The sequence below is a fragment of the Spermophilus citellus genome (genome assembly GCF_964194105.1).
Source record: "Spermophilus citellus genome assembly, chromosome: 6".
Classification (NCBI taxonomy): domain Eukaryota; kingdom Metazoa; phylum Chordata; class Mammalia; order Rodentia; family Sciuridae; genus Spermophilus; species Spermophilus citellus.
Genome location: NC_138187.1, coordinates 95,103,809 through 95,122,811, shown reverse-complemented (window position 1 = coordinate 95,122,811; position 19,003 = coordinate 95,103,809). Strand labels below are relative to the sequence as shown.

Genomic DNA, 19,003 nt, shown 5'->3' with positions numbered 1-19,003 from the left:
GCCACTGCCTTCTAATAGATAAAGTGGTCAGGAATTCTCAAATCCTGGTCAAGAGATACAACAGTTGGTTGTCGATTGAAGACCATTTGGGTTGCAGTAGTCAACTAGTGCTGTCTCCCGACACACACAGGCCCCCTGTGACACAGCTGATAGAAGGTATTTGCACACAGGACTCATGTTTACCATCTGTCCCAAAAAAGTTACCAATAATCTGTACACTTGCAGCAAAATGTGAACAAATATATTCAGATATATTTAAAAGAATTAAAAAAACATTTCACAAAACATTTGTTGCCATAGGAATTATTTTTAGCAATAAATACCCACATCAAAATTTAAACATTGTTCCAAGTATGATTATCTGTACTAAGTTATGCAACAAATTATGTAAACAGAGTCTGATACATTTCCCTGTAGGAGTCACCTTCTTCCTGGGTTTGGAGCTGAGACATTTTTTCCAGGGTACCAATTAAGAAACTGCTATTTTTCAGAGCAACAAAAATAAAAGCTTTTATTTGTTCATTTGAATATAAAACAGGCGTTATCACAGATGTACAAAGCGTACTGGTGGTTGAACATACAAGAAGGTTGCTGTCCTTTGCACATAAAAATTTTGTTTGAAACTGTGATTGGTTGAGTACATGAATTTCTCTAACCAGTCACCACACTCTGAAATAACGCTGCTAACATTCAACTGATGAAAGGGACCATTTCCCTTGGGTAAAGTGTCAAGCAGGATTAAATATATATAATAAACAAGCACCATGAGGAATCTGCTCCTGTTTGATTCGGTCTGTGTTTAAACGTTCACTGTGTACCCTCTTTTTGTGCAAGTTGATTACACGGTTTTGGCTGACTTCAAAAGCACAAGGTCACAAGACAAACATTTTTTTTTTTTACATTCTCATGAATGATTTATCTACAGTACAATTTCTAATACAGAACGATCCTTCTTTATTGCTGAAACTGGTGGTACTTAAGTGTCTCCTTTCCTTTCTCTTGCACAAACTTCGATTCCAGTCCACCAACTCTTTGAACCTAAGCCTAACATCAGAGATGACAGGATGCAGAAAAGACCTGCTATTAACTGCTTTGCAACTGCACTGCAGTGTTCGCCCTCCTTGGATGGAAAGTTGATATGGTGAAAGTTAAAATGATCTTGGAAGTGACATCTAAATTTGCTTTGCTTCCTGACATCAGCTTGCAAGTTTTCCTGCACACTACAATTATGTTTCGTAACCAGCATCCTGACTGAAACCTTAAACCCATTCCCCTTAACATCTTTGTGTAAGCAAATGTCTGTTTCTGTATGTGGCGGGTGTTTCCCCCCAGGAAGCAGAAGGCTAGCAATGTGCATCTGAAGCATGTGGAGAGACTCGTATGGCAATGAACAAACGGTATTTTAAAATCCAAATGATTGGTGTAGATGGAAGGGTGCTCCATATATGCAGGCAAAACATTTTTTAAAAAAGTGCCACTTAGAATCTTTTTAAGCAATCAGCCTTGGATCTCAGAAGTCAAACAAAACTCTCTTTTAGCAAAGGGCTTACTGCTGGCTGCAGATAATGATGGCAAAGACAATGCCTACGATTAAAAAAAATCTAAATTTGCCCAGCAACAATCTTAGTCATGCATATCTAGTACCGACAGCCACTGCAGCATCATATTGGGGCAATTATAAAATAAATCCATCTTGGATTGCTGATGCGTCCTTCTTGGATACAGACAGGCCAATTCAACTTAGAATGCACAGAGGAGCTCTGTAGACAGGTGTGTGAGGCAGCAACAGCAGAGACAGAAACCAGGGATGTTCTCCTCCAAGGTGGCACAGGGATGATTTCTTGCTTCAGCCAGAGCTCTGTTATGAGTCCCCAGGGGGCTTGCTCAGGGCTGAGCTAGGAAACTCAAGAGACCACAGACTTGGCTGGGTCTTCAGATAAGGGGACATCACCTATGTGTCTCTCCCCTTAAGCCATTCTGGACATTCTCACACAGTGGCCATCTAGGGGTGGGGGTGAGGGGGTCAATGCAACCCAGGACAAATGACCACAGGATAGCATTTCTTTTCATACCGAGGACCAAAAAAGGTGACACTAACGAAAAGGCTGAAAAACATTGTGCAACAGATTCTGGCAGCTAAGAGAACAGTGCAACTGGCCAGCTAGAGCCCCTGGGGTTGGCACACGCTGGCCAAAATGCACTCACTGTCGTCCCCACAGCAAAGGAAAAAAGTAGTGCACGTTTAGCGTGAGAGTCCTTCACCGTCTCGGAGATGGCAACGGTCCCGCTCGCTGGTCCTGATCTTAGGAGGAACCGAGACAGGGCTGCTGGCCATCTGTGACTGCTTGCGACAGCGGTGGACGTGGACACAGCGGAGGGCGCTCCATGCAAGCTGACGAGTTCTGCATTTAAACTTTAAAATCTCCTTTTTTCATTAGTGAATTTATATTTCATATATATATATTTGTTGTGATACTATCCACGCAAGATAATACAACACTTTTTTATATTAGCAAACATTACAAGACTTTAATATTCTTGAATGTTTTTCTCTTTTATACTTCTAAAGAGATCAAAATAAATTAAACATTTTGTACATAATTACATATTGAGGAAGTTAACTTATTTTTATCGTTTTAGTTTAGTACAAAGATATTTGCAAGATAATTGCCGAAATACACCTTATTTATAATTTCTTCTCATTCTATGCTAACTTCAAAGGCCATAAGTTTGCCTTTGTTTCTTCAGCACATTTCTGACAAAGAAAGCTGCTAAAATCTAATTGGAAGGTGCTATCTGGAAGGTTTTCTCGTACCTCAATGAACGTTCCAGAAGGGTGAGATCTAGCAATGGCTTAACTTAGTAACAGATCCATGTCAGTAAGATTCCATGACACATTAAAAAACAGAGAAAACAATTCTTTGTCACACTACATAAATTGTTTAAAAGAACCCATCTGGAGGGCAGGATATTTTTTTAATTGCTATTTCGGCTTAACAAAATACCACATTTACGAAGAAAGCACTTATTATCCAATAATTAAAAAAAAAAAAGAAAGTAAAAGTTTTTGAAATGAGCTTTTCCAACAAACTGAAGGCAAATCCAAAGTCCTTCTGAGCAAAATTCAGCGATAAATTCACATTTCATCTCCATGCCAGGGTGACTGCTGCAACAAGTCCTCCTCCCCCTCCCGTCCCGCCACGCCAGGCTGCATTCTGGCGCATGTGGCCCTCGTGTCTGCACGCTTCAGTGGACACCGAGAAAAATGTTCACACCCCCTAGGACAGTCCGTGGAAGCAGAGTGGCAAGGCTACATGTTGTAGGCCACGTAGATGGGGTCCAGCTGGTCTGCTAAGAACCCGTCCCGCAGGTGCATGCGCTGCTTCTCCCCGCGGGAGTTGATGGGGATGACCCCGATGTCCACCACGACCACCACGCCCACGATCAGGTAGTGCTCCTCCAGGACTACGTTGGTCACCAGCGGAACCAGGTCCAGGGCCTCCTGCTCTGACCCGTCCAGCTCGACCACCACCACCAGCAAGTTCGTCCAGGTGAACACGGCACTGGAACACAAAGGGAAGCAGCGTCATTGGTGATGTCTTTGTCTAATGGCCAGGCATTCTTTTCCAGAAGTTCCATCTGGTTTTGCTCAGGTCTGCCTGAGCCCTTGGACTGAGACACCTCCTCCGGCTGGCTCGTCCCTCCAGGTCCATCCTCCTGTTGCTCATTAGACATTTCACCCCCCCACCCCCGCAACAAAGCGTCCATATTTTCCACTAGCCATCTCCCCTGGTGGCTTTGGAGAGAGTTCCCTGGTCATTGTGCACCTACCTCTATGGCACAGGGGTCACCTCCACCTCCTCAGAGGAGCCTGTCTTCCAGTTCTGCCTCCCCCTGGTGACAGTAGGACCAGACCCCATCATGGAGTGCACTAGGCCACTTGGAGTGCACTAGGCCACTTGGATCTGCCCTCAGGGCAAACCTGCATCTTGGTTCCCAGCCCGGGCGCTGCTGCTGAGTCCTGCCCACCAGCTGTTCCCTGACTCTGACACGTGCGCCCGGGCGGGGCTCCTGTGCAATCTGGTCCATGTGTGAGAGCCACCAGCAGAGGCTCAGGGAGGACTGGGGTATTGGGATTTGTCCTGACAGCCTGTGGCTACTGTTGGAACAGGGATGTGCCTGAGCTGGCCCCAGAGGACAAGGACACGTGGAGAAGAGTGACTGGCCCCAAGTTCACATGACACTTTCCAGCTGACCTGGCTGACCCCTGCAGACACAGGCGATCTGTCTGGAGAATGAGTTTGAGATGACAGCAATGCAGCAATAGCTAAAGCACCGAGCGGGATAGCTAGTCACCTTTCCGTGGCATGGAGCCGTTCCAGCTGGTGGGAGCATAAACCCAGAGTTTACATTTTAAGCCACATTAACCTGGTGAAGTTGACCTTTAGAACTGGTTGTTTAAGGGTCTGATGTTCACGGGCCTATGCTTGGTGGTGGAGGTGGAGGTTCCTGGGCAGTGGGAGCAACATGGAGAAAAGGACCAAGCCCCAGGTTTCCTGGGGTATTGGGGGGCAGGAAGGACTGGACCAGGCTCCAAAAGGTTCTTGGGTAGAGGGCTTCTTGGAGAAGGCTCCCTTCTGTTCCATACATCTCACCCAGCTTGGGGCAGGATGTATCTTGAGAAACTCACTGTTGTTTAAGCGTAAGAGTCAGTGTGCTAGAAAACAGCACATTTTGTTGAGTGTGGCCAATGCAGATGCCCACATGAAAGGGACAATCAGTGAGCTCAACCTGTCTCACTGTGGCTACTGCATCCCTAGGAGGACAATCAGGCCGAGAACCTTTTCCAAGAAGGACCAGAATCTAATTCTCTTAATTTGGCTGTGATATTAAAATATTGTTCTACATAGGCCTGCATTGTGAACGTGACACCAAAAATTATATCCACCTCTCAGGCACTTTGGGTTTCATTTTGTGACATTTGAAGTTGATGGCATGGTCCTGAGGTCCCAGCAATAGGCCCAGCTTTGCACATTTGGTGGAGTAGGTCAAGGGTGAACAATGCGTTGCTGTCCCTGGGTGTTTGCCAGGAAGCCATGGGGGGGGGGGAGCGAGAAGACCTGCTTCTGTGGGAGCTTTCCTGGGAGGTGCTCTTTTCACACTGGTGAGGAATGAGCTCGCCGGGTTGACTTAAACTTGGCAACATGGAAACGGTTCTGCTCTATGACATGGGTTTCTCGCTGTGAGGCAACCAGTGGGTGAGCTGGGAGGAGAAGCACTGGAAAGGCCTGGGGGACTGGGAGGCGTGGGGGCAGAAGGGACAGGGAAGTTTATGCCTGAAGAGTTTCCAACACGTTCAAAGTCCATCCAAATGAAACCACTCATTTCTTTTTCTTTTGTCCTGATCCTCTGTGCACAGGTCCTGTCTTGACCAGGTGAGTGACAATCGGAGGTCAGTGGCCCCACAGCAAGGAAGAGGGATGCTTAGAATAACATCCGAAGTCCTGGGCCAGGAACCCACAGGAGCACCACGGAGGCCCCTGGACATGCCTTTAAGCTGGAACCAACCCAGAAATGCTTGAGGGAGATGATAAAAGCCAATTAAAACTATTTTCTTAGAATTGTAGAAACAGAGAGCTGGAACTGGTATTTCAGTTACTAAGGTAGACAATGAAGTACGGCCTGGGCTGGTATCTGGGCTGAAGTCCTAGGTTTCTAGTATTTCCTTGATCTATGTCCTCTCCCCACACTGGGTAAAGAGGCAACCCTGAACGCTTGAGGAGTTTCTTGGGACCGAGTAGGGACAAAGCCAATGTGGACCATAGGTCAGTTTCCAGGAATGCAAACCCCACCGTGAGCACGTGCCAAGTACTCAATATGCCAACTCAGCCTGCTCCTGCAGATCAATTAGCTCACAGAGGAACCGACAACCTCAGAAACAACAGAGAGACACGTGGGAATTCCAGCCTGTGCTCCCCTTGCTGGGTCTCATCAGGCAATTTGCCAGGTGAGGACATGGTGCCTTGAGTTAGCACCTCATGGATAACTGAGTCACTTCTTGTTCATGAATTGATACCACTGGCTTAACGCACAGGCCTCTCCCAAACACTGCCGCAGCATGAGCACGTGGCTGTAAACCGCCTGCTGTTTCCACAAAGCACCCTGAACACACGCAGCACTTTACCCAGGACTCAATGTGCCAATGAGGAGGAGGTGGCACTTCCGGGAGGATGAGAACTCAGATCCTCGCTGGGCCCCACTGCACGGGAGCAAGGTGGGGGACTCCTGTCTTCAGCGTTGGTTTAATTTAAGCCACCTTCCCTTTGTCAACAGCTCTAGTGCAGCGTGGTCACAGGTCCCTCTTAAGTTTTCCGTGGGGCACGTTGCTGCTCAGGGTTCCCAAGTCAACAGCACAGAGCCTTTCCTGAACGTGTGTGTGTGCAATTTAAGTTTTTCCTGTACCTTTCTTTCATAAAGTAAAAAAAAAACAAGTAACCACTTGGCTTTCTGGAGAACATCAAGAGGCTTTTGTGACATGAACATCTCTCATTTCCAAGTAACACAGGACGTCCATCTCTGTGGGACAAGCACTGTGCTGATGACCCCAAGGACAAAGGCTCATCGTGACCTTGGTGCGGGTGGCCCCTGCTCATCTCCTGGAAGCTCTCCATCGTGCTGCCACCTTCCACTGCTCCACAGATGTGGTCCTGGGGTGCATACGAATGCTGGGTCCCCCCCACTTACCATTCTGTGACGCTTTTATGGGCTCTGATGACGGAGGTCTCGATGTCGATGGGGTGGTACCGCATTCCCCGCAGCTCCATGGCTTCGTCCAGCGCTCCCACCACATACAGGGCGTCGTGGCGCTCTGGAAAGGAAACGGCGGGTGAGCCTCGGCACAAATTTCCTTTTAAAGCTAAGAACTTTCCTCCAAGTGCGACAGATGCAAAGAAAGGGGGACACTTATCTAGAGATGACCAGCTCTGCTCTACCAGAAAGCTCTGCAGAGACAGCTGCTGCAGGCTGAGGTGCCCCTGGGAAGTCCCTCTCCCCCAAGGCTACGCACAGCCACTGGGGTCCTCTGTGTGTTGCCCACCCTGACCTGAGTCTACCCATGGGGAGAAGCTGGCCTCCTCCTGGGTCAGTTTCCATACAGGATCAAGTATACAGCTGCATCCTCATCCTAAAGAACCAAGGTCAGCACTAATCACCACTTGACCTGCTGAGCTGGACCCACGTGCCGAGTATGCAAGGGGTTCACCTGCCCAGGACACATGGGGCATGGCACAGCCACTGTCCACCAGGTTCCCTTCGACTCTGAGAGTTCACTGTGCTAACATGCTAAGTGGGGAAAGAAAGTGTGGCTCTGGGTGATGGTCATGAAGGAAGACTTGCTTAGCTCAGGTGGCCACAAACTTTAGTTCCCTCCTCTACACAAACCCTAAGAGTGAGGGCTATGAAAACACGGCCTCCTCTTCCCTCAAGAACAGAAACACCTTTCATTTTACACTGGGTGGTAAGCCTACCAGGGCAAACTGGAAAGAAATGATTGACATAAAACATACACAACAGCACCAGAACGGACCTTCTCTAATCTAAGCCAGAGAAGCAAAGAGGGGGCAGTCTCCTGCTCAGGGTGGAGCTCCATCTCCCCTGCTGAGGTGAGGCGTCACATCACCTTTTGGAGATCAAGGAGGTGAGAACAGCAGCATGTCCTACTGTCCCTGGGGGTCAGCAGGACGGAGCCTCCTGGTCTTCCTTGGGAGTATAAATTGCTGACACCTTGGACCTCTGAATTCAGCTCTTGGCAATATCCCCACATGATGAACTCAAATAAACTAGCCCGCGAGTGCCCACGATGTGAATGTCAGGCCAGAACATTCTGATGCAGCCCCCGGGGGCCAGGGCAGGACAGGTTTGTCAGGAGACTTGGGAGGCTGCACTGATGTCACCTGCCTAGGATTTTGGTAAGGTAACATCTCACCAAGAATCTGGCTACTGTCCTTGTCCAAGTCTCTAACTCCTGCCACTATTTTTAGCAGAACTAAGAAGGCGAGATCGGTCTCTAGACTCAGCAAAGAACGGAAGAAGCAAACACTTTCTGTTGTGGCTTCCGTGCTAGGGAGGAACCCAGGCCCTCACACAGGCTGGCAGGGGCTCTCCTCTGGGCTCCACCCACTCCTGAGAGCTTACAGCGTGGCCTGACACAGCACCCCTGTTTCCAGGCCTGTGCTCCGTAGTGCAGAAAGCCTCAGGGCAGAGCCCAGGCAGGGCACCTGTTGGGTCCCAGTTTGCTTCAGGGGAGCCCTACGGAGTGGGCAGCCCTTAGAACTGATGAGAGGCAGAAGCTGCAGCTGGGACTTTGGGGCACTTTGATGGCCCAAGCCTAGCACCTGGCTCTTCTCTGGCTTTAAATCTGCTCTTGGTTCTCAGGGCACAGGGTGGGGCCCAGTTCAGCTTGCTGGACTCCTCTGCACTTGACCTCCCTCCCTCCCTCCCGGCTCTTCCAGGCTGGCTGCAGCCAGTCACCCACCCTCCTGGCTCTGGCTGTCCCGAACCTCAGACCTGTTTCTGTGTGGGGGAACCCTGCCCCCACCCAACACAAGGGGCCCAGGCTGACCTCCATTCGCATCCGTGAGCTCAGTCCTCCGCAGGAACCCCAGATAGCCTGTTCGTGCCCAGATGGTCTGGGTGTCTCCAAAGCTCAGCCGAGAGTTGAAGTGATCAGACTGGAGGGATTCATCTCCATAGATGGTGAAATAACCGCTGGCATTGTGGGCACTGTGCACCCAGATCTGCGAACAGAGTGACAGGGCCACTGTGTGTGAGCCACCTTGAAACTGTGCGGGAAGAGGGGCCGAAACTGCTTTATGGTTTTGTAAGTTATATTCAGCAATACTAAAGTTTCCTTGGGCTGAAAAAATCAAATGTTCATCTCACCTAGATTTCTGGGGAGACACAGATGCCCACAGAGATGCAATGGAGACCCTGGTTGTACCAGGTTTATGGCCAGCTAGCAACCAACCTGTCCATCAGAAATTCCATTAAAGGTTAACTGATAATTTTGAAAATAGCATTTAAAGATAAATGTATCAAATGAACAATGCAGCACTAGTTTCCCTGTACTTTTCCCTGTACTTTTCTAAATGTAATGGTTGTTTATAAAGAGTGATGAGGAACACCTCTGAGCGTTTGGCTCCTTTCACCTGATGGGCATACTTTTAGAAACACATTGTAATAAAACAATGCAACACCACACCCCGGAGGAAAGGTAGGAAAGGGCAAAAGACCGCACACAGCTGGGTGCAGGGGCACATGCCCATAATCCCAGCAGCTCAGGAGGCTGAGGCAGGAGGATCTCGAGTTCAAAGCCATCCTGAGCAGCTTAGCAAAGCCCTGTCAACCCTGGGGACCCTCTCTAGGAGAGCCTGCCTTTAAATAAGATACAAAACGGGGCTGGGGATGTGGCTCAGTGGTTGAGTGAGTGCCCCTGAGTTCAATCTCTGATACCCAAACCAAAAACAAACAGGAAACAAAAACACTTCTGTCTGGCTCCAGAGACGGCCAGCAAAGGCTCCAAGGGATGATAGCTCTGACGGTGCAGAGACAGAAGCAGCAGCAGTGTGCCAGCAAACTGCAAAGGCCTCCCATGACACAGCGTCAGGGTCCCTCACACCATGCAGGGCTTGAGGCTGCTTCATTATTTTATTTACTCTGAAAAATAGAGAAGCTCTTCAGAGTCAAAAAACTTTGTCTGATTCACCACTGCATCCCTAGTGCCCATTACAGTGCTGGTCATAGCAGACAATAAGAACCTTCTGGAAAATGAAAAGTAAAACAAAAAGAAGGAACACCATCTGATGAAGCCAGGGGTAAACATGTGCTGTTCCCTAGTACCACACAAAATTCCCCCATGGAATACTATACATCCTTAAAAAGGGAATCCTGCCGTTTGTAACACAGATGAATGTGGAGGACACCAAGCTAAGTGGAGTTAAGTCAGAGAAGAAAAACAACATGTGATCTCACTTATATATGGCACCTGAAAAGGTGATCTCATAGGTGCAGAGTAAAGGGCAGTTGCTGGGGGCTGCAGGTGTGTGGGGAAATGTAAACTGCTTTGACTGTGATAGTCACTTTACAGTATATTATAGAACATCAAAGTTCACAAATAACACACTGCATGCCTGACAGCCTGTGGATTATACCTTGGTGGGGCTGGAAAACAGGAGATACTCTCCTGCAGATTTCACTAGCTCTGGTCACAGTCATGCCTTGGCCATAGCACAGGGCACTCAGGCCACCCCAGAGGCTGGTAGGGAGGGCAGCACCCTGGGGACCCTCTCCAGGAGGCCTGAGAAGGCACAATCTCCCTTCCAGATCCACCTCTAGGAACATGTTTAAAGAAAACTCCTAGTAAGAGCTGCCCGGAACGTCACCATCTCAGTTCTCAGTGATTGAAAGACTCTGATGACCCCAGATGAAAGATGAAAAGGAAGGTGGGCGGAGAACTGGTCAGGACCTGTTCACCAGTAATGTCTACCCATGGGGGGGGGAGTGTTCCTAGGTGTGCCACTCCATCCTAGGGCTGGGGACACAGCTGGGGCAGGGAGGGGGGCTGCTGGGACTGCAGCAGAGACGTCCCCGGCTGGCAACAGGGCACTGGCAGGTTTGGCCCTAGGCAGGACAGCAGGTGTGGAGCGAACGCACTGGTCCGGGCATGGAGGCTGGGACATGGTGTGCTCTGTCCTCTTTCCCTCTCCCTCCTCAGTGGAGAGAGAGGACCACCCGCAGCCCTAGGGACTACTTGAGACCAGGGGTCAAGAATCCAGCTGGAGACTGGCAGCACAGGGAGGGGCTGCTTTCCAGCCATATCCAGCCAGCAGGGTGGGGACAAAGCCGCAGAGGGCTGAGGGCCACCCAGGGAGGGATTCCTTCTGGACCCAGTGACTGAGCTCTCTGATCTGGAGTGACATGTGACTGCCATTCCTCTGCTCCCTGGGTGCCACCTCTCACTGCTGTGATTCTGAGACTCCTTGGGGCTGTTCCCTGTCATTGGAGGGTCCTCAGCAATGCATGCCACTGCCCCCACCCCGGGGAAAACAAATTCAAGAACTAAGAAGGGAGGAGACACCACGGCATCCCGTAAGCTCTTTGCAGAGACTCAGTGGCTATTCCTAAGGGAATCCCGGTTTTCCAACTCGGACCTTTCTGGAGTCCCCTAGGCAATACCACTATCCAGCCCCGCTCCGGGCCAGTCCCAGTGCAGACAGAGCACGTGCTGTGTGTGGTCCAGGGCCAGCGGGGCGAGTCCTCTGAGGCAGGAAGAGCAGACACATGACAACACAGGCTTGTCTTGGGGACAGGCCTGTGGAGGCAGCTCCGGAACTCACCTCCCCAAGGTGCGAGTCCCCCAGCGGTCCTTTAGTCTCCGGGTTGGCAATTATGATCCGAACCCCAGGAAGAATCTGTTTGGGAGAGGAGAAAACTGTTGACGATAGCTAGAGAGGCAGAGGGACAGACGAGCCCGCTGCTTCTTGAAGGCTCATTCAGAAAGCACCAGGGCATTATGTGAAGGGCATGTGCCACGATATTACGCTTTCAGTGTCGTGGTGCTACCACCATGTGTCTGTGAAGGGACCTTAGAAAGGAGTTTTGATTGTCAGTGAAGCTGAAATGAACCAAATCTGCTGAAAATCATGTAAAGAATTTTGAACCAAAACATGGTGAGGGATGTACACCCTTCAAGGCGGCCTGACACAGAGGGCTTTTCTGTTCTCTCTGGGGATTTCTTTATATTGACTTTAACATCAGAGCACACAGGCAATGCCGGTGGTCGGCCCTGACCTTGGGGCTGGGGCACAGCATGAGGTCGTCGGGATGAGTGTGACGTGGCTCTGGCCAGCAGCGCAGGAGCAGGCTGCTTCTGGGGTAGCTGGAAGTCAAAAGCTCTGGACCCTCCTGGAGAGCCTGGGGGTTCTGACCAGAAAGTCGGTGCTGACACCAGCTCTTTCCCACTGCCCTCCAGCTCGGGCCGCAGGGAGCCCCTGCGAACCACCTTCTATCAAAGGGAAGGTTGGCGTCAAGCCTCTCTGCTCAGGGGACGCTGGGCTCAGCAGACCTCCGAGCTTCTTGAGAGCAGTCTGCAGAACCTAAGGTCCACTCTTGCAATCTCAAGTGCAGCCTGCCTCCTCCAGCAACTCTCAGGTCACACCGTGGAGGCGGGGCAAGCCACCTCGGTGAAAACACGAGACCCCACAAGCCATCAGGCTACACACAAAGTTTGACGGCCCTGTCTCTGAAGCTGTGTCTGCCACTGGGCAAGGACAGTGCCAAGCCCCCGCCATCGTTAGGACTGGCTTCGCAAGGTCTACCTTGAGTCACATAGACACAGATTCTGAAAGGTCCAGAGCAACACAAGATGCTTTCAGAATTATGCCAGTGAAGAAGGGTTCTGTCCATTGGGGCCAAAGAGAAAGCAGGTCTTCACTTAGGTAGAAATGTATACCGTGCCCTTTGGGTCTCTGAACGATCTGACTCCTGTGGCAGAACCTTCACAGCTGTCCCTGATACCCATTCTCCACCTCCTCCCACAGTTGTAGATACCTTAATTTACCCTGATTGAATTCAGATTTCAACACCATAGTTTACAACCTTCCTTTGAGCTAGGTCTGATCATGTGACTAAATTCTTGTCAATAGTATGTAAGCCTAACACAGCTGCGGAACCTTTCTTGTGGACTGTACCATTCTGTTTACGTATTCTGTTTCTCCTCCTGCTATCTGGAACACAGGAATGATGGCTGGAGCTGCAGCAGCCATTTCAGATACACTTTTGGGAACAGAGGTCATGCCTAGACAGAAGGCACAGGTCTCCTGGTCACTTCACAGAGCAATGGATGCCTATTTCCCAAGTTTTACAAGGGGTGGGTGGGGAACTTGTTTAATACATTATAATCTTGACTCTCTATACTCATGGCTATAAGTCCTGGTACATTGCTTTTAAGAAAATTTTTGGAAAAGAAATATTCTGGAAAGCATACTCACACAGAGGTGTGGCCTTCCTCTCTCAATACTCACTTTTCCCGATTCCATCAAGGGCAAGCTGTGAGGAGATCCTCTTTCCACTAGCCGGACTCTGCAAAGGGAAACGGACAACGTCACTCACTCAGTGGGTTTTCTGTACCACTGGCACCTTCTGCCGCCCAGGTTAAGGGGCGTTGATTCTGAGCATTAACCAACAGCAATGGCAGGACTCCTGACAGGACAGAGGGCCCCACAGCAGAGACCTGTGCTGTCAGGAATGTGGCGAGGACATCAGCAAAAGCCTTAGAAAGAGACCAGGGCACAGTTGCCGGATGTGGGAAGTCTGCACTTAACCCAGGTTCAACGTGGCATACGCACCGAAAGGGGAAGAGTCAGGGTTAAGTGGCATTCTTAAAGAGCTGCCAATCACAAAGGGCAGTGACACCTGGTCCTGGAGCACTCACGCTCTGCCCAGACTCGGGCCACACACGCTGGCCAGGTGGGGCCCATGGGCCACAGCAGCCAGAGGCACCTCCTTACCCAAGGCTGCGTTGGTCAATTGGGCAGAGAGCAAAACTCTTTAAATTAAAACATATTTAGGCTGGTTTGTGGCTTAGTGGTGAAGCGCTCGCCTAGGCACTGGGTTCCATCCTCAGCACCGCATAAAAATAAAGTTTTTGTGTCTCCCTACAACTAAAAACATATATATTAAAAGAAAAACTTAATGACGAATTAGTCCCAAGGACACTGCTGTAGAACCTGTCAGAGCCAGCCACACACCTCCCCAGGCCTGTGATTTAATACTTTGTCACCTTCACTGTTGATTTCACATTTTGCCACGTAACTAGGGGGCCATGATGCTTATGTACGCAAAACAGGAAGAAGAAGAAAGCGGCCACACACACAGGACTACAGAAGCCAGGATGGGCCTGCTGTACCTGGGGACGGGGTGGGGGGTGCTGCGGGCAGCAGGCTGGGGGCTCCCTGCAATGTCAGACCAAGAGGTCCTTCCTGCGTCCCCTCCCTCACTCTCGTCTCCCTTTCCTCTGATGCTGATGGGGCTGGGGGTGGAGGGTGGGAAGAGCCAAGGAAGATCCCCGGGTTGCGAGCCCTGCCAGGCCACGGAGAGCAGTGGAGGTGACAGTCCAGCAGGGGCAGCAGCAGGTGGGCGGGTGTCATACCCTGCAGCTCTGGCTTGTAGCAAGGTGCCGGGTCGGTGGCACAGATGTCCCACACATGCTGAGCAGCTGTGTGGCCACTGACCCAGGCGTGTGCTGAGAGCCTTGGGCAGCACAGCACACGGAGCATGTGCTGGTCTCCGTGGGCCACTCCTGCTGGCCAAGGGCCTCCTGCAGCCAGGCCACCATCTCCCTCTGGCCTCTTAGCAACTGAGGAACTTCAGACCACAGGAGGCCTGGCCTCCCATCTAGCCTCCTGCATCTGCTCGGGTCACTGCAGTCTAAAGCCGCAGAAGACGGGACCCTGGGAGGGCAGGGATGGGGACACCAACTTTCTTCTTCAGCAGGACGACACAGTGGAAGGCCAGAGGGGGCACTTGGGCTGCCTCAGCAGTCATGGGACAAGGTAGATATGGGTCAAATGACAGCCACCAAAATCTTTGGTACTGTCTTAAAAAAAAACCCTTGATGCCAACAGCAAACTCACGCACAATGTAAACTATTCCAGAACACGCCAACGGGCTACTGAGGTTAACTTCAAAACCCATTTACTAGCAACACTGATGCAGAACTTAAGATCATCAGGATGAGTGGGCACTGAGCCCATGCAGGGTGGGCACCCTCGAAGCCCACCGCCAGCATGCTACCAGGAAGCTACCGTGAATAACCAGCTCTGACAGAAGTTGGCCATGCCAGGGCACGAGATCAGAAGCTGGCACTTTCCAAAAGAAGGAATCACTGGTGCACTCCAACGGAGGCGGCTCTGCCCTGCTCATCTGGAGGTCTGTGCTGCTGCCCTGCATTGTGCGGTCATTCAAGTGACCGAGCCAGGGTCCCATGGCTGGCTGGCTAACTGTGGATTCAGACCCTGGCGACTTGGTGGAGATAGCAATTGAGAATGGGGGCCAAACCAGCTGGGAAAATTGGCAGCCGGCAGGGGGTGAGGGTGAGCAGAGACAGCCAGAGGGAAGGATGAGAGCGTGAGGCCACCTCACCTCAGCATCTGGGGCTGCTGCTGTCCAAGGTGGGCGGCAGGACATACAGACCATGCAAAGGCCACATGACGAGATCAGGGAGTGGCCCTGAGCTTAAAATTTTTGAGGGTTGTTTTGGACGTGCCGTCTGTTTCTGTCACCCACTCTGCAGCACTGTATTCAGGTCCGCAGAACCCCTGCTAGGCCTGGAGTCAGAGGCACCTAGCAGCTCCGACAGCTGTGTCATTCCTAGGATGACTTCAGTCAGGGCACCACAGTCTCACCTAGGAAGCCCGGCTATTTGAGATAAGAACATGACAAGAGAATAGCCCTGAACTGTCAATGTCCAGGACTACAGGCCTTGGCCTCCTGGGTCTCTGCCCATCCCGGGGAGGGCAGGCAGGGAGCAAGGCGGAGGCTCTCCCTGCAGGCACACGGGCCAGGCCTGCCCTCTGCCCCTTTCGGATTTCTCTCTCCTGCCCTTCCCCTGGGTGACCCTCAGCCTCCCAGGAGACAGAGATGCAATCCCAGCTGAGACTTCGTCTGAAACGTGGGCTACACGGAGGGTCCCTGGTGCATAACTTCCTCTCTGTTCAGAACTGGAAGGTGCTTCTCTTCTATCACAGCAGGGGCAGGGCAGGGCGCTGGGATCTCTCAGGCTGCCCTGAGTGAAAAGCCCAAGGTCTCATCAGGCAAGGCCCCCCAAGGATCCCTCTAACGACATGAACAACAAAAACACCCACAACCCAAGCATTCGCTGCCTCCCGAGTGAAGGAAAAGACATGTCTGAGAGCTGGAGCCGGGGCTGCAGCCCACACAGCCAAGGGCTGGTTTCCTCAAGGCCTACAGAACCCGCAGGGAGAAAGATGGCCAGGGAAGCGCCATGGACACAAGTGCTCTGCGGGGCGAAAGTGTGAGCCCCAGGAAGACCCAGGTCACCCTGCTTGACACAACCTCCTCGGCCCGGGATACAACTCCTAGGTGGTCAGCTGTTGCGCAAGCTGAATGAGCTGGGTACCCCTGATGACCATGGGGCTGCACCCACAGTGTGAGAGCTACAAATGACGTGAGGTGGTGGTGGCTCACATCTGCTCAGTTAGGACCAGTCCACCAGATGACACCAAGTCAGCCAGCTGACCCTGCAGAGCGGGCTGGCCGGAGTGAGGCTGGGAGGGAGAGAGGCATCTTGTCCTCACGGAGAGACCACACTGAGACAGAACTCTAGTGGAGGCCACCTCCCGTGGAGTGGCACACGCCTCCCTGGTAAAGCTGCGCAGTCTGTTTCGGACAGTCTAGGAGCCCACTCAACAGGTGCGGGAGCTGGACTTTGCTCCCACTTCTCTTGCTGCCTCCCATGTCCATGTCTGTAGCCGGACAGGCCCCAGGAGGTGAGCGCAACCCGTCGTGGCTGGGCGTCCTCTGAAGGGTGCACTGGCTAAGCCGAGTGCTTTTCACATGGAGACTGCAAAGCAACTCAGCTGGTGTTTGCATCAAGTCCGAAGCTTGGACCTGCGCCCCATCATCCTTCATTGAGTCAAGTTATAATCCTGGTCTGGGAAATGTGTTCCCCGTCCTCGGCTGTTAAGCAGACTTGAAGTTTAACCTTTCATTACAGAGGGAAAGCACTGAGGGAGGGTGGCCATCAATTATGGGCTCTCACGCTCTCTCCGGGAACTGGCAACAAGCTGACCCCAGGTCGCCATGCTGTATTCCACTGAAAGGGACACCTTGGAGGCCAAAGCCAGCGGCTGGTGGCAGAGCCTTGGGTGTGACAGGACACGAGGGCTCTGAGAGGACTTTTGGTACCCTTCACCCTTGTCATCACTGCCTTTGCCTGAGCAAAGCCACAGGGTCATGTCCCCTCCAGTCCTACCCAGTCATGTGAAGAAACACTCTTCCTCTAGGATTTTCACCAAAGGGGCAAGGAGCCATGTCGGAGCCCATGCAGAGGGAGGCACACAGCCACCCTCCCCTGGGACCCTGTGCTCGCCGACCCCCACATGAGTAGTTGTGTCCATCAAAACACTGGTTCTGAAGACATCTTAGTAACAATGACAAAGCAAAGCCACATGATGTGCCCAGCAAAGGAGGGTGGACACAGGACACGGTTGCTCCTGCTGGAGATGCAACCACTTCAGAATTACCAAAGGTGGGGCCGCTCAATGCTGTGTGGCACGAACGTGGTGTGGGAGCACCCTGATGCAGATGGTCAGGAGAGTCAGGGGAGCCACCCTCCATGCTGCCAGCACTGCCACCCCTGTCCTCTGAACTAGAAGATGAACATCTCTGCACCCTCTACCTCGAAAACCAGCACGACTCGAGTGGCCACAGGGGAGGGGGCAGGACGGACCCAGACCAGCTAGTCGTGTAAAATGGAACTGCTGTCTCACCACTGCTGGCATTTAAGGACAGGCTGCTGGAAAAACCAACCAAAACTTTTCATCAAAATTTTAAATCATATATTCCAAAAATAATGTGGAGCAGCTAAAATACTGAATATAATAAGATTGTTTGAACAAGTTTTTTAAAAATTCCCCTGAATGAAAAGGGAAATCCAACACTCAAAAACTCTTGGTTAATTAATATCAGTGCTATGACTAAACTTCATCCTCAGCTTCCTGGAAGCTGAAGCAGTACAAGAGGAGCAGAATCAGGCAAGTTTTAGTGTCAAAGTTTGGATCATAACATATTATTTTCTTTGCAACAAGCAATGCACATAAGAAAGGATCACTGAAATCACAAAGAAAAAAAATCTGCAAATTTAGCACTAAGACATTGCAATCACACTCCCCCCAAACCACTCACAAGACAACAAAATACACCCAAAGCACTATTATTTCTACAGGAAGGTTCTCCCAGGAATCAGGAAAACCTACACATTCCAGCATCGGATGACCTACAGTGGCCATTGCTAGACCAACAGGGAGCGGTTTCTAGCATGAAAGTCCAGGTGCCAACCACCTGCAAGTGAAGGAGACGAACAGTTCACCAGAGAGAAGCACCTATGCAGACTCTGCCCGCCTTCTACACCGCCCCCTCCCTAAATCCAGACTCCTCTGCCAGACTACTCCCCCACCAATTTTTTTTTTTAAGACTCAATATGCTTTATTTTTCAGGGCAGGTTCATATTTAAGAAAAACTAAATGGAGAGTAGGAGTTCCCATGTTCCCCTACTATAAACCCCAATCTTAAAACACATTTTTTTTGGTACTAGAGACTGAACCCAGGGGGTACTTAACTACCAAGCCACACCCCTAGCCCTTTTAAATATTTGATTTAGAGAAAGGGTCTCATTAAGTTGCTTAGGGTCTTGCTAAGTTGCTGAGGCTGGCTTTGAACTCTCAATCCTCCTGTTTCAGCCTCCCGAGCCACGAGGATGACAGGCGTGCTCCACTGTACCCAGCACACCTGACTTTAGATGTAGTTAACGAACCAACTTTGAGATATTATTAACTTGCCATTTATTTCCACTCCCTTAGTCTTCCCTAATGTCTCTTTCTTGCAACAGGACCTCTTCAGGATCCTCGAGACATTCTTCTCCTTGGGCTGTGCAGGCCTCTCAGAATTACCCTGTTCTGACCAGGATAGTCTAGAGGATGTGTGAGGAGCTTCTCAGGATGCCCTTCATTTGGGATTTGTCTGATATTTTTCTGGTGATTAAATGTGTTACAAGGTATTTTGGAGAATGCTCAGAGGTAAGTGCCCTTCACATCAAAGGTCTTCTCACTAATGGTGATGTTGTCCTTGTTCCCTTGACTGAGGTCATCTTTGCAAGCTTCACCAAGCCCACTCCCCACTGGCCTCTTCAGAAGGCATCACAGTGTAC

The 19,003-nt window shown here is 50.8% G+C and overlaps 1 protein-coding gene across 5 annotated transcripts in view; it reads right to left on the bottom strand.

Annotated features, from left to right (window-relative positions):
• Positions 1-294: 294 nt before the first annotated feature.
• DIP2C (disco interacting protein 2 homolog C) overlaps positions 295-19,003 on the bottom strand; it is a 378,781-nt gene continuing 360,072 nt past the window's right edge. For 3 of the 5 annotated variants that reach the window (XM_081300463.1, XM_081300460.1, XM_081300464.1), the window contains 5 exons: positions 13,080-13,137; positions 11,394-11,468; positions 8,621-8,795; positions 6,745-6,868; positions 295-3,563 (listed from right to left, as the gene is read on the bottom strand). In XM_081300463.1, the coding sequence (XP_081156589.1) occupies positions 3,311-3,563; positions 6,745-6,868; positions 8,621-8,795; positions 11,394-11,468; positions 13,080-13,137 (685 nt within the window). In that variant the 3' untranslated portion in view covers positions 295-3,310. The remainder of the gene's footprint in view (positions 3,564-6,744; positions 6,869-8,620; positions 8,796-11,393; positions 11,469-13,079; positions 13,138-19,003) is intronic. The other 2 variants (XM_081300461.1, XM_081300462.1) reach the window with 1 other exon arrangement.